Source organism: Suncus etruscus, chromosome 1, assembly GCF_024139225.1.
Source record: "Suncus etruscus isolate mSunEtr1 chromosome 1, mSunEtr1.pri.cur, whole genome shotgun sequence".
Taxonomy (NCBI): Eukaryota; Metazoa; Chordata; class Mammalia; order Eulipotyphla; family Soricidae; genus Suncus; species Suncus etruscus.
In genome coordinates, this window is record NC_064848.1 from 177,186,752 (window position 1) to 177,210,132 (window position 23,381).

Consider the following 23,381-nt stretch of genomic DNA (forward strand, 5'->3'; position numbering starts at 1 on the left):
AAGCACTTAATATTTTAGATAGGTGAAGAAAAGTATGACCAAACATTAGCAAGTTTCTGAACTGCTGAATGAGGAACTCCATTACTCTTGGAGTCTTTTTGATCATGTTCTTTGTTCTGCCCAAGGATACTGTAGGAAACTCAGGAGTAATTGTTAAGTGATGAGTGAATAGACAAATCAACAAATCCATGACCACTTGACTCCATACTTCCTGAAAGAACAATGATAGGCAATACAGTATTTGTTGCGTCCACATTCCCTAGTAAAGCCCTCCCATAAATTTGTGGAATAATAATAAACAGGTAACATGGTTGCTGTACTCCTTTGCACAGTCTTGCTGTCATTTTTTTTGATCAAAAGTTTGGTTCAGTTCAATAATGAGCAAGGTACTAAATAATGAAAATATGAAACTGAGACACAACTTCTTTTTGCTCTTAAGTTGCTAATCATTGACAGCCATGCAAATAAGCGAATGCCCGCTAATATGTTCCATAGAAATTGTTTGTGAGGAAATGGTGAGTTACAGAGGGTACAGCCAGCCTATTCTGTCTAGGTGAATCAGTGAAAGTTTTATGAGGAGGTGTTAAACAAAGCTTTGCATTCTGCTAGGAGGTCTGTTGGGTAGAGAATATTCGAAGAAAGGGGTGGACTTATTAAAGATGAGGTTAATGTTGACCAGGCTTTTCTGTAGCAGTCTAAGAATAAATTTAGGGGATGCTTGCAGGGTATTGCACCCAAATAGCAAAATAGTCCTACTGCTATTAGTACTACTTGGGACTATAGACTACAGAACCCTGGTTTAAGTCTTAAGAGGGATAGATCACATTCTAGAAATTTCAAAAAGATGAGATCTGAGATCTGCAAAGCATCAACGAAAAGGCAAAGGGATAGATGGGGTATTTAACCAATTCTAATGAACTATGAAAAGAGGGGGAAAGATGTGAGTGCAAATTTCAAACATTTGGAGAGCAGCTATCCAGAAGACTTTCTGGATGCAATGAAAAAATCTGAATGAGTGGGATTCAAAAAGCTTTGCTTAAGGGATTCAGGATAATGCCAGACACATGATAGACATTCAGAAAACATGGATTTTTTTTGAAATATGATTAACATAACTCCTGTTATGAATGCCAGCTTCATATTTTTAGTGGAAAAGATGTTTAAAAGTGTCCTTAGACTAAGAAAGCATAAAAGACTCTATCTGAGTCTGCTTAGTTGCCAGACCAAAAATCATATCAATGTTGCATATTTTGGGCTGGTTATTTTATACCCCCATTCTGTATTTAAAGTTTGGAGAAGAGTAAGTGTTCTTATAGTGTGCTTTTTAGGTGTAGAATGTATTAACTTTATTAATATCTCACTAAGCAGAAAATCAGAATTTAATTAATTCAATTGAATTGAAGAAAATGACATGTAAACATAAAATTTTTATTCAACAATGGGAAAGACTGCCTAGTGAGATGACTAGAACCAGAGCGCAAAGATTCCCTCTAAGAGTCACCCATAGCAAGAGGTAAGAGATTGGATTTAATAATGGACTAACTAAATGTCTCAGACACCCTTCTATACTGTAGAGATGACAGAGAAAGACTGTACATTTGTCTGTTAATTCATTCAAAGAAAATGAATAGCCCAGAAAGACACAGAACATGAGCAATCCTCAATCACCCTGGCATGCATTCAATCCCCTACTTAGCCACTGTGACTAGGGGCAAGTTTCCTGACTCGACAGTCTCAATTTTCTCAGTCATCAAAGGTGATAATATTGCCCAGATATTTGTCATGAGGATCATGCATATAGAGTTGTTAGACTACAGTCTGGTGTACAGTAACCACTTGATAGGTACTATTCTTAGCCCATAGAATGTAAGCTCCAGAACATGGGTGATTTTTTTTCACCTCTTTTGTTTATGGATACATCTCCACAGTCTAGTATAGAAACTAACACAAAACAGGTGTCAATAAACTCTTAATAAGCAAATAAATTAACTGAATATATGTATATATATATATATATATATATATATATATATATATATATATAAAGACTTGTGCCAAGTACTATGAGTACAAAGATGAACTAAAAGTCTTTACTCAGAGGAGGTTTACACTCATTGCCCGAATATACATTATTTTTTTCTAGTAGCTTTAGAAAAATATCTTTGGTTAAAGTCATTTCCTGAAAGGACTCCGATTTGATTAATTTTGGAAAGACCATGGCCAGGATCCCAAGGTGATAGTAAAGTGCACCTTAGTTTGAGAATTCCTATCATGAATATTCCCAGGTTTTTTGAGCATTAGTACCATAAAACATACATCAATGGTCAAATTAAATATGGAAAATAATTCATTACATACATCAGATATCAAAGAATCTAATATTTTCTACAATAAAGTAATATTTTTAAACTTAAAAAAATGTAACACAGAAATAGTTACTTCAAGCTGTGAACATTACTTTGAAGAAGTGGTGAAGGACATGCTAGAAGTTATAATAGATTTGACTTGTATTAAGGAGAAAATGTTTCTCTAAAGAAATGACTTTTAGTAATGACCTAATATTTTCTAAGAGTTCTGACCCATTCCATCTGGGTCAGTTTTTCAAATTCAATCTATGGATTGATATTCATGTCTATGTGTGTGTGAGTTTATGTATGGTGGTCACCTTATGTTGTATACAGTCCTTCCCCCTGTTATATATAACAGTTCCTTTTTTCATAGAATCTTTGGACACAAATTGCTTTGTTTTACCTCATATTTCTGCATTATTCTATAAAATTAAAAAGAGAGAAAAAAGAAAGAACGGGGGCCCAGAGGCTAAGTAGTCTCAGGTGCATTGGTGGAGATAAAAAATGGACAGAACTAAACATCCAAGCCAAAGCCAACAACACTAGAATTAATAGACCCAAACTGTAACAATCTAAACTTAAAATGGACCAATTATACTGGCAGGCCAGGGCACAAAGGGTGGTAGTCTAGAATGTACTCTGGGAACCTTAGTGGAGGGGGTTGATGCTGGTGGTGGGATTGGCCCTGATTCATTGTATTTATGCCATCCAACTATGAAGGACTTCATAATTTACAATGGTTTCAATAAAATTAATATGTAATTAATATACAATAAAATTAAATTATAATGATAAGTGGGTAGGAAATGAGAGGACTGTGTTCCAAGCAGAGGGTACATGGTGTAATGCAGGCCTTATGTAAGGAAAACATTTTAAGAACAAAAGTGCCAGTGCTACTGGAATACAGTAGATAAAAGATAAAAACATGAAAATAACAAGATTTCTACTCTTTAAGAAACTAATTCTTTAGAGAGAAATGTGCATATTTAGAAAAACTATTATTCTATGTTTCTATAATTTTCTAAATATAACAGGAAGAATCAGTGTCAGAAATAATTCTTCCCTAGCTGACATAATAACCCAGTTTCAATATTGTCCCTTGTTTAGTTACATAGCAGCAAATATGCTTTCATAAGTATGTTGGCTTAGGCTAATATTATCCGTAGGTCATGTTGACTGAGCATACCATTTGGATAAGATGAAGTGAGTTAGATATTGGATCAAGACACAAAACTAACCCATATATCTGCCTATCCTTTTCTCTCCAAATCCTTTAAATTGTAAACAAGGCATTAATAGACACATTCATAAGCTAAAAGAAAAATAAGGGGAGTAATATACATCCATGTCACTATGTTTTCTTCTTTTATAATTTTAGACATTTGATGATTCTGATATAAATGAAATAATATACTATATAATTTAAAAAATGTTTTGGGTAACCACACTCAGCAGTACTAGAGCTTACTCCTGGTTCTACCGGAGAAATAATCAGGGATAATTTCTGGCAGAGATTGGGAGACATTAAAGGGGATTGGGAATTGAGTATGGTTCTAACAAGTACAAGGCAAGCACCCTATCCACTGCTTTAGCTCTCCAGCCCAATTCCTTTTACACTGGCTTTTTTCACTCACCATAATTATCTAGAAATTCATCCAAGTAGTTGTGACTATCAACTCTATTACTTTTTATTATTGATTAGTATTCCATGGTATAACTAGAACACATTTTGCTTAACTACCCATCATTTCAAAGATATATTAATTGCTCTTATTCTCAATTTCTACAAAGATACCATTATAAATATTTATGAACAAGTTTTTATATATATGAAATTTTAAATTTACTTCAATTAAGCCAGTGGTACAAGTGGGAGTATTCAGTTTTTTAAAAGACATTTCTAAGCTCTTTGTAGATTTAGTTTTCTACAGTTTTTAATGATCCCAGGGTTTTTTTTTTTTTTTTTTTTTTTTTGTCATCCACATTGGTTCTTTTTCCTCCTTCAAAACTGCTGCTGTGATAGGGATAAAGTGATATTTCATTGTAACTTCAATATATATTTTCCTAATGGAAACCCAATGAACATAGTGGAACATGATCAGAATATTCTGATAGGGAAGTAGGCACTAGCCTGAAGTTAGTAATAAATTTGAAGTAAATTTTGAATATAATATTTGTAAGTAGCAGAAAAAAGAGGAATTAGAAATTTGAGAAAAATATATAGAGAGGGAAATAAAATCATAGTACACTGGTTGACTTTGCAATGTCAAAACCAGTAAGGGTCTGGAGAGATAGCATGGAGGTAGGGCATTTGCCTTGCATGCAAAAGTACAGTGGTTCGAATCCTGGCATCCCATATAGTCCCCTGAGCCTGCCAGTAGCGATTTCTGAGCATAGAGCTAGGAGTAACCCCTAAGCACTGCCGGGTGTGACCCCAAAACAAAAACCAAAACAAACAAACAAACAAAAAACTAGACATACATAATAATACAGATAGCATTCACTGAAAATGAAAATACAATTATGTTGAGAGAAAAAGAGTATAAGTAAGTATGTATTATGGCAATTGTTTCTCTTATTATTGTCTTAACTGCATGGATTAGGCTGAAAGTGGACAAATGTACAAATAATGAAAAAATGAGGACATAGCCATAGAACCATATTAGTTTGAGCAGACAAGTATGTAGAACAAAAGAAATCAAAAGTGTCTCACTCTGAGAAAAGGAAGTGAGGAGGAAAGGAACAGATAACTATTGTGTCTTTTAAAATTATAAGGCTTTCAGTAAAAATTTTAATTCCCCTTTATACCATTTTGAAAAAAATAGACACATATAAAATAGATATTCTTCTATTGATTCAATACATTTAACTATAGATATATTTTTTTGGTTTTTCGAGCCACACCCATTTGATGCTCAGGGGTTACTCCTGGCCAAGCGTTCAGAAATTGCCCCTGGCTTGGGGGGACCATATGGGACACCGGGGGATCGAACCGTGGTCCTTCCTTGGCTAGTGCTTGCAAGGCAGACACCTTGCCTCTAGCACCACCTCACCAGCCCCTTAACCATATTTTTAACACAAGTGAGTGTATTTCAAAAATCATAGAAAGGATTTAACAGATTGGAAAAGGTAGCAGACAAGAAGAAATAATGAAAACACAATGTTACTTGCTAACAAAGTAGAAACTAAAGCAAATAACATTAAGCAATAAAAATAAAGCAGCTTTTTAGAAAGCAAAAATAAATGCTTGAGGATAAAATGAGATTTCAATGAGACCATACATTCAGACTTTATGCTCAATGAAATCCACACATTCTTTTCAAATATCAAATAGTACTTATACAGTTGATTTGCAGATAGTCACAAGTATGAAAGTAGAAACTCTCAAGAGGATGCAGCTCTTAGATTTTTTTTTTTTTAATTTTTTGTCTTGGCCTTTGGAGAAAAATCATTGAAGATACCTCTGAGATCTATGGTCTATTTCCTGGAGAGTTCTACCTATGCTTTTTTCACCCAGGTAACTTATAGATTCCTGTTTATTATGGAGGCCTTTACTACATTTTGAGTTAAATTTATGAATGGTGTGAATTATAGCTGAAGTACTTAAATATAGGGATTTAAAAACAAGAAAAGAAAAAAATGAGTAAATTAGATTTTCAAGTAAAAACAAAACTAGGAAAGAAACAAAACTAGAGAAGCTGAAAACTGGAGAAGCCAAACATTAATAAAATAAATGTAATAGATTTTTTAAATAAAATTTAAAAAAACTAAACATATATCATATATATATCACTTTTCTAATGTGGCTATAGGCACAGAGGATATTGATATTTTAAAATTATGTATATGCAGTCATATGCTTGCACTTGGCCAGCTCCATGGACTTATTCTTTTATTGAAAGAGATGTAAACCAAGTCATGAAATATCATGGACACTCTGGCTTATGCAACAGAAAGTTGGCAAACTTGGGAGGAAAAGGTGGGCCAAGGTCCTGCCCTGCCAATGCTACACCTGCTGCATCAATCATCCAGAATCACCATTTTGCCTCTGGCCCTGCCTCAACACCCCTCTATGATTATCTTTGGGGACACCAATCTGACCTAACTTCAGGTATGCCAGTATTTAGGCTGATATCACCAGGGATTTTTAGAGCAAGTGTGGACACCATCTTTCCCATATATTCCTTTTTCCAGTTGAGTCCATGCCCCTAAAATTTGTTATATCAGTAATAGTGCTTTAAATTTCTGGACAACTTCATTTTTTTGATGCTGTCATCCCTATAGGAGCACCACAATTTAACATAATGGACAGATAACAAGAGTGTACTAAATTTTCTGCCTTTATATCAATTATATCATTGAAGGTACAATAATTTCACAAATGTGATTGTTACTGTATTTCTTTTTAAAATTTTTCTTTCTTCTTTTCATGTTCCTTTTCTTTTTAATTATCTTTCTATTCTTTTTAGTAATAGTTTTGCCTTCACTTATCTGGAAAAAATACATTATGTTCAAGTATATGATGCATTTCTTTTAATAAAGTAAAATGTTTATTATTGTAAATGAAACTTCCTTAATTTGCATAAAAAAGACTATTAAATGATATGTATGGTATCCCTTCATTAACAATAGTGCAAACCACAGTGTCTAAAGGGAAATAAACAGTAGGAAAGAGAGAGAAAGAAAATGAGGTAATGGAAGGACAGGGAGGGAAGGATAGGGAGGGAAACTTGAGACATTGTGATGGGAAATGTGCACTGGTGAAGGGTGGTGTAGATTGTATGACTGAAACTCAAACATGAATAGTTTTATAACCATGGTGTTTAAATAAAGTAATAAAAAGGGAAACCTACAGTAGATGTCAAACTTAATACAAAATGCTAGATTTGCTGAAAAAGTTAACGATCTCAGTTCTTCACAATATAGTGAGAACTGGACTTCACACCTTTTTGAGTTAATAAATGAGATTCAAAAATGAATAAAGAGCATTAGAAAGGGCTAGGATACTCCTTACATAATTATAAAAAAGTAATTAGATTCAAAACAATTTACTGAAAAATGTCATTTCTCAAAGCTAACTGCCAACTAAATATTTTTAAATAATAACTCTTCTACTATGCTATAACAGCCAATTAGAGAACTATCTTGAAAAGATAGTTCATTCAAAATAGTCACAAAAACCGTGAAATTTTTTCAGCATTGAGACTCAACAGGAAGTATAAGTGACATAATAAGAAAATCATTTAAATTTCATGAATAGATAATATTGAACTTAACTAAGAAGAGAACTCATGGATGGGCAGGTTTTTCCCAATTAATTTAGGAATATCATGCCACTCAAATATTATTTAAAATTAATTTTGACAAATCAATTCTAAAAGTCATTTGGGAGAGAAAATGTGTGCAAACAACTGAGATATTTGAAAAAATTTCTATTAGGGATTTATCTTGCTAGGTGTTAACAGATTCTAAAATTAGAATATACTAGCACAAATAAGTCAGTGAGATGATGTGAATGGCCAGACAATGTGAATGCTACATCCTGTTAGCAATGCTAGAAAATGCATTCTCAAAGGTAAAATAGAAGCATATGGAAAGGTTGCAACATTATATGATATAGGTGAAATGAATTGATGGTTGCATGATATATAAGCAAGATATGTTTACCAATAAGAGAATAGTTAAATAAATAATTTCAATGTAGGGAATAGGAATACTATGTAAATATTAAAAAGAATAAAAATCCTTTTAAAGGCTTACACAGAAATATATATATATATATATATATATATATATATATATATATATATATATATATATATACATAACTGAACTGAAGATAAAAATCTGTTGCATGGTTAGACCACAGTGTAACAATGATTATATTAGATTACTCAAATCAAACTATATAATTTTAAAGCAGATGTAGTTCATTTATACAATGGATAGATAGGTTCACTCCTCATATACTTGCAGAAAATAATGTGGAACAAAAATGAATCAGAAAGCAAATGACAAGTATTCAATTATTTTACTAATACATGCAAGATTAGGATATAAAACTGATAAGCAGCATTCAATGTTTAAAAAAGTCCCGTGGATAGTAATAATAGAATTGAGGTTATTTGAGGAGCACAGGGTAAATAGGGCTATAGGCTAAAGTGAGAGTGTTAAAAAAAAAATAGAAATGGTAAGTAACACAAGTACGCAGTGAAGAGTTGGCTAGGAAAATGATGTCTCTGCAAAGATTCAGGAGCAGTCAGTATAGATACATGTAAAGCATTCGCTGATCATTCCAGATAGAAGAAATGGCTTGTCCCAAAGTCAGGAAAGAGATATCAAACAGTATCATAAAGAGGTCATAATGGTTATCAATTTGAGAAAGCTAGAAGACTGGAAAACTAGTCAGGGATAGATTATGCCAGTTATAGAATTCATTCTGAGAGCAATGGGTAGCCACTGGAAAACTTAAGTCAAGGGGGAAAATCTAATTAAAAGTATGCTTTGGACATATCACTCGAGTGCCTGCTAGCTTTAGTTTTGTTGTGTTATGTAGAAATAAATGAAGATCACTCAAATGAGAACAGAGGCTGCTTATTCACATTCTGCATTGTGAATGTATTTCTCTCACTTATGCTTGGTGGAGACACAAAGGTGGTCAGAGTAGAGACTTTTAATGCAAAAACGAGCCCTGATTTCTCTGGTCACAAATTACTGGCACATGAGAGCTGGAGACAGTGTGCTAAATCAAGGCACACTTTGGGGAGCACTTTGATTTAGAGAGAATACATGACTATCTTTGTTCCAAAAGTTAAAGTGAGAGGCAAAAAGTGGAAGGAAAGGACACAAACCCCCATTACCCAATACATCCATGTATAATCTCACCAAGAAGGATTTATAAGGACAAAACGTAAATTCTCAAGATTAGCTATGTGTGCTGGGAGAAGGGGATCTCAACTTTTGTAAAAGTCTGAACTCTGGAGTGTCTTATTTGTTTGATTATTTTTTTTCCAAATGATGAAAATGTCAAACATTTATTTGCCTTATGACATCTTAATTAGAGAAAAGTTTTTAGGGCATTTCACAGATACAAATTGGCTGAGTCCCTTTTCAACATATTGCTGAATCTAGGAGGACAAAGGATACAATAGGTAGGGCAACTTAGAAGAAGTGACTCCAGTGCTGTTTCCATTCTTGCTATCACTAGACCTACCATTCATCCCACCATTTAGTTCACTTCTACATTTTCACTGGAATGCAAAACAAACAAACAAACAAACAAACAAAACTGTTGATTTATTGAGTGGCATTTCCTCTAGATATAACTTCTTTTGCCTTTTTCTTTTTTTTTCTTTTTTTTCTTTTTTTTAACTTGGCTTAGCTCTTGCCCAAACAGGCCACAGATAGCTATTAATCTTTGGTTCATGGAATTATAAAACTTTCAATCTGGTCTTTCAATGCAAAACCCAATAATGCAATGATGCTTGAGCCTGTGCTGTGCTGAGGGATATCTGCATCTGATTGATTATCCTTAGGGAGGGACTCTGTGCTGTTGGAAATTGAACCCAGCAGGGCACATGCTAGGGATGTGCCCTAACCACATTATTATCTCCCTCCCCCTCTCTGCAGTTCACTAGTGTTCTCAGATGAAAAATAAAACAAAATAAAACAAACCCCAAACCAAAAACTGGAGCTTTTTGTCAGAAGCACTGGTTTGATTTTTGTAAAGTAGATATTACCATCTTCTGCAAGGTCCTCGCTGCAAAGATAAATGCTTAATTGTTTTTACTTTTATTTAAGGCCACCATAGGAGGAACAATAAAAAATATTTGATATTATAAGACTTTATGATGAGGAACTACGATGAAGATTTCTATTCCATTACAAAGCATCCAAACCAATTCCAGCTATTACTGCAGGATCTTGTAATTAGCAACCCCCAAAGTATGACCACTTAAAGGCCACTTTGTTGTTATTGTTTTTTTTTCAGAAACTAATAAATATTTCATCCTGCAGATGAAAAACAGATGCTGTATTACACCTGCTACAAGTTTCCTTCTTATTTATGCCTCAACCCTGCAAAGAGCAAATCAATTTTTAAAATGTTTTCAGCTTTGGGCTTACAGAAAAGAATATATCTTTCACAAATGAGAGCTTCAGCAGCTTACTGAGTGGAAGGAAAGATGCAACCAAGTTCTGGAAGTTATCCAAAGGCATCAAAACATTTAAAATGACCCTAATTTTGCTTTAAAGGTCACAAAAATGGGTGCAATAGGAAAAGATGCAAGAGCTCTTTGAAACCAAGGCAAATACTTTGAAGTGAAGGAATTTAGGGAGAAAAAGGCTCTCTTAGATCCATTTTCCTGTGTTCAGGGCAGAGACCAGCAGAAAAGTTGTGGAGATCACACTCAAAAACTATTTCCTGCTTAAAGCTGAAACAGACACCTATAATCTCAGAGTGAAGGCAACTGCTCTGGTGTGTGCTGCTTACGGACTGCTCCTCTATGTCTACGTCCCAAAGAGAGCATATCTATTTACTTACATCAAAAACACTTAAAAATAAAACCCCAACAACCCGAAGTACTGATGCATTTAATGTAGACAATTAAAACACAAAGATTTTAAACAAGAATTTATATTTTCTTTAAATACCAATTTAGGCAAGAAAGGGACATCCCACTGTCAAACTAGGTTTGAGGTTTTGCTGAACCCAGAAATTCTGGAGAGCAGTAAAAGATGTTTTTGCAACTAAATACCACAAAGTTGGGCTTCCCTCTAACCAATTAGATAATTACCATTTTATTCAGTGGATTTTCAATTGTTTCTTCTTTTTAAAAAGGAAACAAAATAGTTAGGTTTGTCCCAGGGTAATTTTGTTAATATTTTCATAATTAAATAATTGCTTCAATCCTGAATTAAAAACTGTCCTGCTGTCTCAGGGTACAGTAGGCTGCCAGCTGTTTTAAATAACCCTTGGAGCAGTCAGGTTAAGGACTCAATTTATGACCTTATAAATTAACCCAAGGAAACCTACTCCATAATGCAACAGACAATTCTATTTATAATGCTTAATTAATCCCCTCCAGTCACTAACAGAACCCACTTGTGACCTTTCGTTTCAACCTCACCCAAATGCAAGTCTCCTGAGATGAGATATGTTAATACGTGAGTGCTGACTGAATTTGCTGGCATTATAGTCAAGTATTAAATATCTGACAGTCTGGACAAATTAGTTCCGATAGCTCACTAATCAGATGTAAGAAGAAAATGTCACATTGGGCAGCATTGATGAAACCCTTCATCAAAACCCTGAGCTGGAGAGAGTTAGAAAGAAAGGAAAATGTCTGCATCTATCAGCCTGCCAACAATTTACTTGCTCTAGACTTGAGGAAATCTTGGCAGATAAGACATCCAAGAAAACATATTCATGCTGTATCAGAGAATGGCTCTGGGAGGTCATTCTGGAGCTACATTTACTTGCTGTTGCTATTAGTACCCTTTCACTTTGAGTACAGGAAACTCAAAGTGATAACCAATTTACTGCTGTCTTGTCTAAGGTGTTAGATAAAATGGATTTATCTGGAAAATCCCAAGTTCCTCAGAACACTTCACAGAATCTGGGTTTAGACTCTGAAGGGAAAAAAAATGAATCACATATACCACTTGGGCATTTTTGTGGCTTAAAGGAGTAGTAGTGAACCAAGTACAGAAGTTTTGTCTTGAGTGAATTTACTTGCATCTTGGAATATGTAAGGAAAGCTTTATCAGACTTTAGGGCAGCGCAGAGCATTTCCATCTGTGCCCACTTATCAGGTTAACAAAATCAGCTTTTGTCCTTTGTTGACCACCACATTCAAGAGTCCGCATGATGTGATACTTTTGTGGGTATGCAAGTCCCTTAACTTCATTGCCTCCATTATGTTATTCACAAAATGGAAACAGTATATGGGTTTGATGTGAGGGCTACACAGAGTAAGTGCATGTCAAGGCGTCTTTGCTTGGCACAGAGTACATCCTTTGTCAGTCTTGTCTATTATTGTTCTGATATCACTGCAGTTATCTTTCTTCAGGCTTGCTTTCCTCTCCCAGTAATGCTATAAGCAGCATGGTCAGGTGACTGTGATATCACTCTTAAAGAGTTTCCTAACTCATTTCCTTCTTCTAAATCCATATCTTTCGCAGTGCATTCATTATACACAATGTTACATTTAACTATTTTCAAAGTCTACCTAGGTTACTGATTCAGTAGTCTGCATGGTTCATCAAATATAATTTAAAGTCCTTAACATGTTTTTCAGCATTATTCCATCCATTTCTCTTGATCATTGTTGTAGATTTGAATTTTACCTTCTAAAAATCTCTCCTCCTGGTGTGCCACTGTTTCCACACACTAGATGGTTTCCATAATCTCTTCTATTGTCCCAACATGCTCTAGCTTTCTTAGTTGCATTCACTTTACTCTCCATTTGAGATTTACTTCCACCCATAAAATCTCCTGGTTTAAATCCTAGTCAATCTTGGAACCCAGGCTTTACTCGACTCACCTTGGAGTCTTCATGATCTTATTATTTAATCATCATCCTTTCTTTTCTGCTCACCAATTCACTTTTTTCCTTCTGAAAAATCTTCAGCACTAGTTATTATTACAATATTTGTTTACATGACCCCAATTATTTTTTAAAAAATTCGAGGCATTGTAACTTATAATACTGTTAGTGATACATTGAGTTTCAACACCACACCCTCCATCAAAGTGTCTGGTTCCCATCTCCATTGTGTTAGTGTCCCTTCACTTCCCCATCTTCTTCCTTGCTTGGCAAACTCAATCTATAGATTAGTTCTATATTCTGTGGCTATTGTATACCCCATATTTATGGTGCCAGCGATAGAATACCTTATACTAATGAGCCCCAAAGGTGGCCCATCTTGGCCATATTTTACTATGCTATGTCCCCATATCCCAGATTCTAACTTTCTTGAATCAATGCTGCTTCTCTAGGATGCCTTTTCCAATCTTATGATTATCCCATGATATACATAAAGCAAACCATCTTCAAAGCTGAAATGACTGCCTGTCTTGTGGTTCATCTTTTTTAGTCACTTTATTGCTTTAAAATATTTCTATGAAAATATTTCAACTCCAAAAATATATGGAGCAGAAAGCAATACCATCAGCAGAAAAACAAACAGGCAAATGCATAATCGATTCACCAAACAAACACAGATTATTCGTTAAAGGAGAAACAATGAAAAACTATCTGGCATCCAGTACCTTTATATCTGGTTACTACAGCTGCGTTGACACTAAGAGGCTCTTGAAAGCTGACAGTGAGTGCTGTGCTACTGGTTACCATGAGACAGGCATTGGTTGGCACCTCGGGGGCTCCTGGGACACAAGGGAAAACACAGGATCTTAACTTAGCAAATCCTTTTAAACAACGTTTCTGCCTCTTCAAAGGGTACCCTGAAACACACACTATGGAAACATTTGTTTGTAGAGCCTAATAGCTTTTGCTTTTGAACATTTTCATTAGCAGTCTCAATGACCTTTATTTGTTGCCATCGTGGTTTTATTTGAGCATTAGGACATCCATCTTCTGAAGGGGTAAATAATACCATTAAGCCTTTCCAATGTATCCTGGAAACACAATTGGGAATTGGGCTGGACCAGTAGAGAGGAGGCCAGAAAATGTTAGCAGGAATAGAGGTTGTCAGCAAAGGCTGTTCAATTTCATTAAGTTTTTTTTATATATGTCATTGCATGGAGCCAGTTACATCCTTGTTGTGTCAAAAGGAAAGTAACATCATTTTAAGGATAAGCAAACTGTAGCCTAAAGAGACTAAATTACTTGTTCAAGGACATAGTGAAGAGACAGTAAGGATGAAAGCCCATGGCTTTGGAAATTTGGTTCTGGGCTCCTTCTAGTCTGAAATGCTAACTGGCCTTGTGCTCGTGATGATTCTTGTTATATTAGTTTATTTCTAAGAAAGAATTCACGGGCAAATGCCATGGCCACTAACCTCAGGTTTTAAAAGACTCCTGATGGTTTTAGACATTCCTTAATGCCCAGGAGGTGTTTTGTAATTTAAAAATTACCCTCAAATGGCATCAAGTCAAAAAATATGACTGCTTCTAGTATTAATATTTCACAAATGAGGCTCAATAGCCAATGCATTTACTAAAGCAATCTTTCAATGTTTTTGTAAAGCGACACATATCAGCTTGTTAAGAGATTGCTAATATTGAAATCAAACTCTCATTTAGATTGTAGGAAAGTATTTGTTGAAAGAGAGAGAATTAGTCATAGGTTTGGTACTTAGTAAATAACATGATTTTAGAGAACAAGATTTTTACTGTCCTTACTTTTTGATTGTATCACAACTGAGTCCCAAGAGCAGAGGCAGACAATTTCCAACCTAATAAATTAACCTTTCCCTTATATCTAAAACATCAGGTTCAATCCTTGGCATTATTTCAGTAAGCTCTCCCTTTAGAATAAAAATTTCAATAAGATCTCCCTTTGAAATAAAATTTAGTATTTTAATGTGTTTAATATATATAGAATGTATATACACAACTCTGTATGTATGTATATTAATATATATATAATATATATCAGAGGCTGCATTAAGCAATGATTCTCAGTGCCAATAAGTTTATCCAGAAACAAGGTCTTTCTGAAAGTAACAAAAATAAATGGTCTAGTAAATGGAAGTGTGGACAAAGTATAATTCATGAGGCGACTGACCATCCTTTTCTGCTACCTGCAAGAACTGAAGGTCAGTTTATATAAACTCTATATTAAAAAAAATGCAGCAGAGAGTTGAAAACAACTTAAACGAGCTTGAAGCAGAACTGGACAAATAGGCAAACAAATATTTTTCCACCTTCATATCCCAAAATATAGCCACTTAGGGCATCAGACCATCCAGATCATTAGGCATTAGGGCGTAGCGGGTGGAAAGTGCTAGATGAGTGTGACATGGTGGAGAGGGGCCAACAGCACTGAAGCCTCATGGCTGTGGTCAGAGAACCAATCAGGAGCCAGGAAATCAAGCAAGACAAAAGATCTTTTATTTACAGTCTCCCAGAGTCTTTCCTCCAAATAAGCTGACAAGGGCCATCAATGACTGGAGTTGCAAGAACTCACTAACAGACGTCCTGGCAGTCTTAAACCACGATCTAGTCTAGTGAAATGTCGAAGCTCATACTCACTGGCATGTTCGAAGCCTGTTTTCATGCGTCTGTAGAGCCGATACCTCCATTCCCAAGCTCTCAGCTGTTTCTCTTTCTCTGTGTTGTCTAGGCTGAATCCTTCATTCTCCACCTGAGCTGACAGTTCATTCACTCGCTCCTGGGCTTCCTGTACCAGAGTGTTGAGATGCATTGCTCTGCTCTCCAGGCTGACAACTAAAGGCAAAGAAATGGTTGGACTCCTTTTACTTTCAGGAGAAATGTCACTTCGCTAGTAAAATCTCTGAAAGGTTACAATAGGTTTTTAAAATGCTTCGGGACACAGGGCTTGTCATTGTTATTATCTTATTATAATGATATGGTCTAATTAGTGCTATTTAGAAACAAACTGAAGGGTCAAGCTATCCATGTAAGATATTCTCACTATCTCTGGCCCTCTTAGCACTTTCAAATAGGTACTTAACACAGTTAATTAGAATTCTGCTGTGAATTACCCATGAGGACCAATGCTAATACACATTGTACACAGTTATTTCCAGGATCACCAGAGAAGCAAAAACACTTAGGGAAATACTTAGGGAAAACAGTTTCTGGTGGTTAGGAAAAGTCATCTATGACTTAGAAAAAATCCTTAGGAAAAGCCATCTATGAGGCAAGTGGCATTTGGCTAAAGGTTTCTCTCTCTCTCTCTCTCTCTCTCTCTCTCTCTCTCTCTCTCTCTCTCTCTCTCTCTCTCTCTGTGTTGTGGTGGGGGATTAAACCTGGGTTAGCTGCATGCAAAGCAAGTGCTTTAACATCCATGTATTATTTCTCAAGCCCCATTTAGTTATTGATTTTTTTGAGTAAGACTCACATTTTCTGCTCTTATCATATTCTGTCTTATAGCATAAACCTTATGTATACTTATACTCTTAGTAATCAATTTATTTATTGTGAACTAAGCATTTCACCTTACTATCCCTGTAGAGTTAGTGTTAGGTGGCTGTATGTCTTGATATGATCAGACGTTTATCTTTGATCAGCTTAATTTTTTTTATTATGGTTGACTTGTAGAAATTGCCTTCTAAAGGGCCCCAATATACAGAGTACCGTATTTTTCGGCGTATAAGACGACTTTTGAAACAAAAAAAGTCATCAGAAAATCGGGGTCGTCTTATACGCGAGTATATCCCGAAAAATGTTTCAATATGCCGCTAAATAAAAATTGTCTGAATATTGCCACAAAACGAATTTTCCAACTTGATCCTGCACCAATCACTGCAAGGCTGCTCGGACCGCCTCTCTAACCCAGCCAATCCAAGCAGGCTTTTTATGCATGCAAATTAGACAATGGTCTGTACCCAAATCTACACTGTCAAAAGCCTGCTCAGATTGGCCAGAGTCAGAGAGGAAGTCTATTACAGTATAACCTTTGGACCTTTGCTTGTTGTGATTGGCTTACTGTGGTACATACAGTTGCAGCACAGGAATGTTCTGTCTGATACAGCGAATATAGGCCTAAACCTATGTTTTAACTGCAAAATTAGGGGGTTGTCTTATACGCCTAGTTGTTTTATACGCCAGAAAATATGGTAAGTTCTATTAGAGCCCCTGTGTCAAAAGAGGTTGAAAATCTTGATATTTCTTTGATTCACAGATTCACGTTTCTTGTGAGAGAAGTAGCTTCTGTCAGTGTTAATACAGTTCACATTCCTGCTTCTTGTGGTCTCTTTTAGGATCTGATACATGGGAAGATATGTTCACATAGTCAGTTGATCACCACAGAGGAGACCTTCTTGATTAGTATAAAGACATGGGCATTCAGAAAGAATCAGAAATAATGAGATAGATCAGAATAGGATCCTGTCACTGGTCACTGATACAGGTCTGACACCCCTCATGACCAAAACCCTATTCCCCTTGGTGGGTAGGAAAGAAAACCAGCCATTTTATTCTTCTATATCTAGAGGAAAATATTATGAAGATAACTCAGGTAAAAATTTGTTAGGTGTATTTTGAAATGGAAATTAGGTGGTTATATATTCATATTCTCTGTGTTCATAGCATGCTTGCATTAATTATAGGAAATGAATACTAATTTATTATTGCTCCCACTCACCATCAGTCTAAATTTATTAATAGATGAGGTCAATGAAAAATTAGTAGAGTCCTTTTTTCTTTTTTCTTTCTTTCTTCTTTCTTTTTCAAGTTGCTGTTTAGAACACTCAGGACTGTGTTTTGCTGCAGATTTGTCATGGTTAATGAATGTTGCTATAGCAGTCAATCATGTACTCTAAATACTGTCACACTTTTTTTAAAGCCTCAGTCATGAGCCATGACAGAAAAATAAACAAATAAATATAAAGCTAAAAAACTCTTTCACTGAGCAGCTACACTATGCAGAATCCCCTGGGAAGGCTAAAGGAGGCCAGAATAAATGATAATGTAAGTGCTGTGGACATAGGGAGCAATGATGGCATATGAACACCGAGGTTCTGGGGAGAAAAAATACACACACACACACACACACACACACACACACACACACGCAAGTGGGCGCATACTCAGTGGAAAAATTGGCAATATTAGTAGCCTCAAGGTGCAATTTCCTGGAGTCGTGAGATTGACAAGTAAGTACTAAATGCTGTTAATTTAACTAACTTCAGATTAATGGTAGAGTCTGCTAAGACTGAAGCCCTCAAACACAGTCTCATTATAGCCTTGCTGGGAAGGTCCTAAATATAGGCATTGACAGTTTAAAACAAATTCGTATACATTTGTGTATTTTTAGACATAGGTTAGGCGTCAGAGTTTGTGTCACAGTTTTCAGGTTGATTAATTGACCCAGTAACTGCACCCTCTACCCACTCTCCCCCTCCTTCTTCCCCTCCAAATTATAGAGAAAATGGAGGGATTGTCCTTGCTAAGTCATTCAGTGAGCTTTTATTGTAAGCCTGGTGTTTGAATTGCATGCATGCGTCAACACTTGGGTGATAGACACATGATTTATAAAAATAAATTTTTCTAATACTATGAAATCCCCCCTATTAATTTTTATATCCACAACAGTTATTACTGGTGTGAATTCCAGGTGGCATTTCAGATGGACAGCTTCTCTTAAGCTAGGTTTGGCTCTGCCATGGAAATTTTTCTGCTTTCCTTTGCACAACACATTTTGTTTTGAGGCTTTCTGAGGCTGCAGACTTGATGCTGTTTGAATTGTAGGAGTACAAGGATTTTATATCTTTAACATAAGGTTCTCTCCTTGTTCATAGACCAAAGGGAAGAGCCAGAGAATTTTATGGCCAGGCGGATTTCTCTAAGGACATCTAAAAAACCCTTGCTTTTCAAACTAGAATGCCTGTCCTGCCACATAATATAATGACAGTGTCAGAGGGATGCAGTAAGCATGTCAGAAGTGGCAGGATAAATCGGTGTATCTCCCTATGAGCTTTTTGATGAAAATACATTATTTATAAATTAAAACAAGCACTTCCATTATAAAGAAGCATGGGATTTTTTCCTTCAAATCAAAGGATTCTGAAAAATAGATACTTCCTAAAAATTCCATCTCTCATCCTCACTTTTTTTTTTTTATCATGTTATATTGTCAGGTGTCTCAAGCACTCACTTGCCTTTGCTGTTAGAAGCAATTCCATGGCAGAGTTGGAAAGACTGGGTTTCCAATGATTTCACCAAGCACACCTTTTATTGTTTTTTTTTTCTATGGATTTTTATTGGTTTAATAAAAGATTTGTTTGAAAGGCTTTATTAACTACCAAATCATCTGACTTATAATCATTTTCTCCCTATTATTAATTACTTACATAACTCTCAATAGAAGCATCTGTTCAGTATGAGATAATCAAATTAACAAACTGGTTAGTATATTTTAAGCACAAGCAAGCACATATGATAATTATATTAGACTGTGTAGTTTTATTTTGAATAATGGAATTCTAGGTTAGGCAATTTTATGCCTTCGATATTATTCTGGGAACCCATTTTTCTCTTTTTGCCCCCTGGGGATGAGTTTTTTCCAATTCCCTTGTTTTAAAGGTGGGAAAATATCCCAGGGAGGGGAAAATGATTATTTATCTGAGATTTTCTTTAAAACTTTAAAGAAATTTAAAAATTTATCTAAATAAAATATTCCAGCCTATTAGCTACATTTGAAAAGTTTCTAATTGCTACTTACCTGGCTGAACTCATGAGCAAATAAATTAGAAAATGTCTATTTTATGATTGATTTTTCTGCCTATCCACATCTCTTATTCTTGGATCCTTTCATTCTTCTCTTCCATGCTCTGGATATTCTCTGTGTAGCCCAGAACTCCTGATTTGTTTGCAGGGTTTGGCCCTTTTTCTCTTACTGGAGTTTCTTCCTTCTCCAGGCAAGCCAACTACCCCATCCAAGTGTACAATAGAGGGTCTGTGAGCACGTGTGGAGCAGTCCGGCTGGGGCAAGACCACTCTGCGGCTCCATGCTATTGTGGCCTTTAATGATCAGCAGCCCTTCCTACCACCCAGTGTTTCTGAGTAGGCATTTGTTATAAGACCTGCCCAGCTAATTAACTACTGGGTGGGAGTGGGGAGGGGGAGGGGGCTTGGTGTTCAAAGAATACAATTACAGTTTCTGTTTCAATCCTGAGATAAATAATGATCCGACTGAGTGGATTTTCTTCATCAAAATCTAGCCTATAGATTCTCCAGATACTTACTGTTTCTGAATTTCACCCTTGTCCTGTCATTGGTGAATTTCAGTCTGATGGATAATTGCTTAAAGGTGCAATTATGAAGGTAAGTGTAAACGAATCTTAATTTTTAATGGAGGCTTTTAGAGAATGCATCGTGTGGGTTGCTTGGGAAGAAAAAGAATATAAGTATTCATCACTAATAATATGTCATTTTATAATTTAGCACTGTATTTATCTTAATGGCATTTTCCTCTTTTTTATTTTTTATTTTGGGGGGGGGGTTGGGTCACACCCAGCAGCGCTCAGGGATTCCTCTTGTCTCTACGCTCAGAAATCACTCCTGGCAAGCTCGGGGGACAATATGGGATGCCGGGTTTCGAACCACCGTCCTTCTGCATGCAAGGCCAACGCATTACCTCCATGCTATCTCTCCATCCCCGGCATTTTCCTCTTTGATGAGAAAGAATGAGACACTAAGGCAGCTATTTAATGTCAGTGTTAGAACCAACCTTGGCTGCATCTTCCAGTGGGACCCTTGAATATGATAACCTTGGGGTGGGGGACAAACACGGCTTAGCAAGGCAAAGTGTCCATTTTATTTTAATTTTAATGTAAAAGAGTTTAACTTTCATTATTAATTTGTTTTTATTGCTTTTAGATATCATCCAGTTTTTCTGTTATTTCTGACATGGAGGCAATGTAGTGAAAGAACTTTGCTTTCTTCAAATCAAGCACTAGTTCCTCAGGACTGGATAGCTCTAGTCAGTTACCAGCCTAGGGGTCACTGCAGTAAAAGTGGCATAATAATAGCCCCTTTCTTGTGAATTGTGTTAAGATCATGATAGTCTTTAAACGGTCTTTAAACTCTTAATTAGTGGAGGTATGTATCATGATCATACCAATTGGCCTAGGTTACATGTTTTAGAGGGGCCCACAAAACATCAAATATTTGTTTTGTTTCTTCCACTTAAAAAAAACCTCTTATTCAGATAAAAATTTTCTGTTCCAGTTACCATTCAGAGATACATTAGCAAGTGGTGTCAATTTCAAACCTATCTGTTATTTCAAAGCAGAAAGTGAGGTCATTTAGGTATAAACCTTGCATGGTAAGCCAATATCCTCAGAGTAACTAAGAATAGCAGTTAATAAAATTTATCTTTGCAGATCATAAGTGCCAACCTTCTAACAACCTCACAACTGATTTGTTTTCAGGTAGGAACATCAAAAGAAATAATATAGAGCTCTTCAGCCACTAATCATTGTTAATTCAAAAAACTATCATACCAAAAAACCTGAAAACATAACTTTCGGTGTGTCAGTCTTGTTAATATACTCAAAGTTCACTTTGACTTCACTTTGGTCCCAACCTGATGTCTTATTTACAGATTTTTACTGTGAAAATTCCTTATCCCAGAACTCAATATGCTATGGTAATGGAGTCTGAAATATTCTTTCCTGCTATTGCCCAGCAAAACGTGGATTCTTACAAAGTCCAATTAATAATTTGGATTGTAATTGGTCATTCTTTTAATGAACAAGAACCAATAACATGGGGAAAAACTTCCTACATAGATGTTTTTAATTCTCAACAATTCTAGATAGAAGGGGAAAAAATATCCTCCTGGAGGATATTTAGTGCTCTTTTTATCCTTTCTCAACACCACATTGGATTTGTCTGCAGTCAATAAGATAAGCAGTAAATGATAATGCATCTGTCATTTTAAGGTGATATCTTGGTTGGTTTCTGTTTTATTCTCAAGCTACATTTGTCCCAGGGAAGGTCATGCCATGCAAATGCATTCATATGGAGATGCCCATGCAGAAAGGAACACAAGTCTCTTGCCAATGGTCACTTAAAACTTGCAAGTGAACTTTCTAGCACAATACAGCTAAAAGATGACAGCACTGTGTTATGATGGATGGGGGGAATTAGATGGCAACATCTAATGTGAGCATATGCATGTGCAATAATAAGCTGGCTTTATAATTTTCCCCAAAGATTTTGCTTTTGGGAATGAACTCCCAAACAGTGCTCAGGGGATGTGGCCAAGGGCCATTCCTTTGATACTTGGACATCTGAATTGGATGATTCAATGTTAGCATCAGGCAATGTAATGCTGATCAGACACAGTGGTGCTTATGGGCCAGCAGGGCTATACCCAGCAATGCTGGGGGCCACCAACCCAATACTCAAGATGTTTTGGGGGGCATACAGTTCTAGGAATTGAATCTGGTTCATTGTGTATACAAGATATGTGCTCTTATATATATGTACCCCAATACACTGTTCTTATTTTTAAGAAGAATATATTTTGTGTTATATATATTTAAAATTCAAAAATAAAAAACAAATCATTATCAACTTTTGAAGAACAGGTGACAAGAACCTAGACTGTGAACACCTCAGGTTGTATCATTTTAAAAATATTTGAAAACAGAAAAATATCAATTCATCTAATATCTATAAAGTCATTCCCTTCAAAAGATATAACATGTTTATAGTCTTCAAAGATCATGTTGAATTCCTCAAATACTTATCAAATATCTCCTGTTTGCTTGGTATATACAATGATGAACAAGACAGACATGATCAACTTTTGTGAAGTTTACATTCTAATGAACAGACACAGTAAATAAAAAAATTAAAAACATTAAAAAATGTACTAGAGTGGTGAATCCTATAGAATGATGTGATTAGAACTTAACTCTAGAATTTGGACCTGGCCAGAGATAGTTTCATTTCTTTCTTTTTCTTATTCCTTTTTATTGAGGGGGGGCACACCTAGTGCTGCTCAGGAGTTTACTCCTGACTCTGCACTTAGAAATCGCTCCTGGCAGGCTTGGGGGACCATATGGGATGCTGGGAATTGAATTTGTGTCTATCCTGGGTCAGCCACGTGCAAGGCAAACACCCTACCACTGTTCTATCCCTCTGACCTTAAGAGATAGTTTCTCATGAAGATGAGACATTAAAACTGAAATGCTCAGAAGTAGATGACATATAATGATTAATATTGAAAATATTCCAGGGCCTGGAGAGATAGCACAGTGGCGTTTGCCTTGCAAGCAGCCGATTCAGGACCAAAGGTGGTTGGTTTGAATACCAGTGTCCCATATGGTCCCCCGTGCCTGCCAGGAGCTATTTCTGAGCAGACAGCCAGG

At 35.8% G+C, this 23,381-nt stretch overlaps 1 protein-coding gene across 1 annotated transcript in view; it reads right to left on the minus strand.

Moving 5' to 3' along the window:
* Window positions 1-23,381, minus strand: part of ANKFN1 (ankyrin repeat and fibronectin type III domain containing 1) — a 203,420-nt gene that overhangs the window by 136,191 nt on the left and 43,848 nt on the right. Inside the window, exons 4-5 of the mRNA XM_049772771.1 lie at window positions 15,565-15,759; window positions 13,621-13,734 (exon numbers count right to left, since the gene is read on the minus strand). Of these exons, the coding sequence (XP_049628728.1) occupies window positions 13,621-13,734; window positions 15,565-15,759 (309 nt within the window). The remainder of the gene's footprint in view (window positions 1-13,620; window positions 13,735-15,564; window positions 15,760-23,381) is intronic.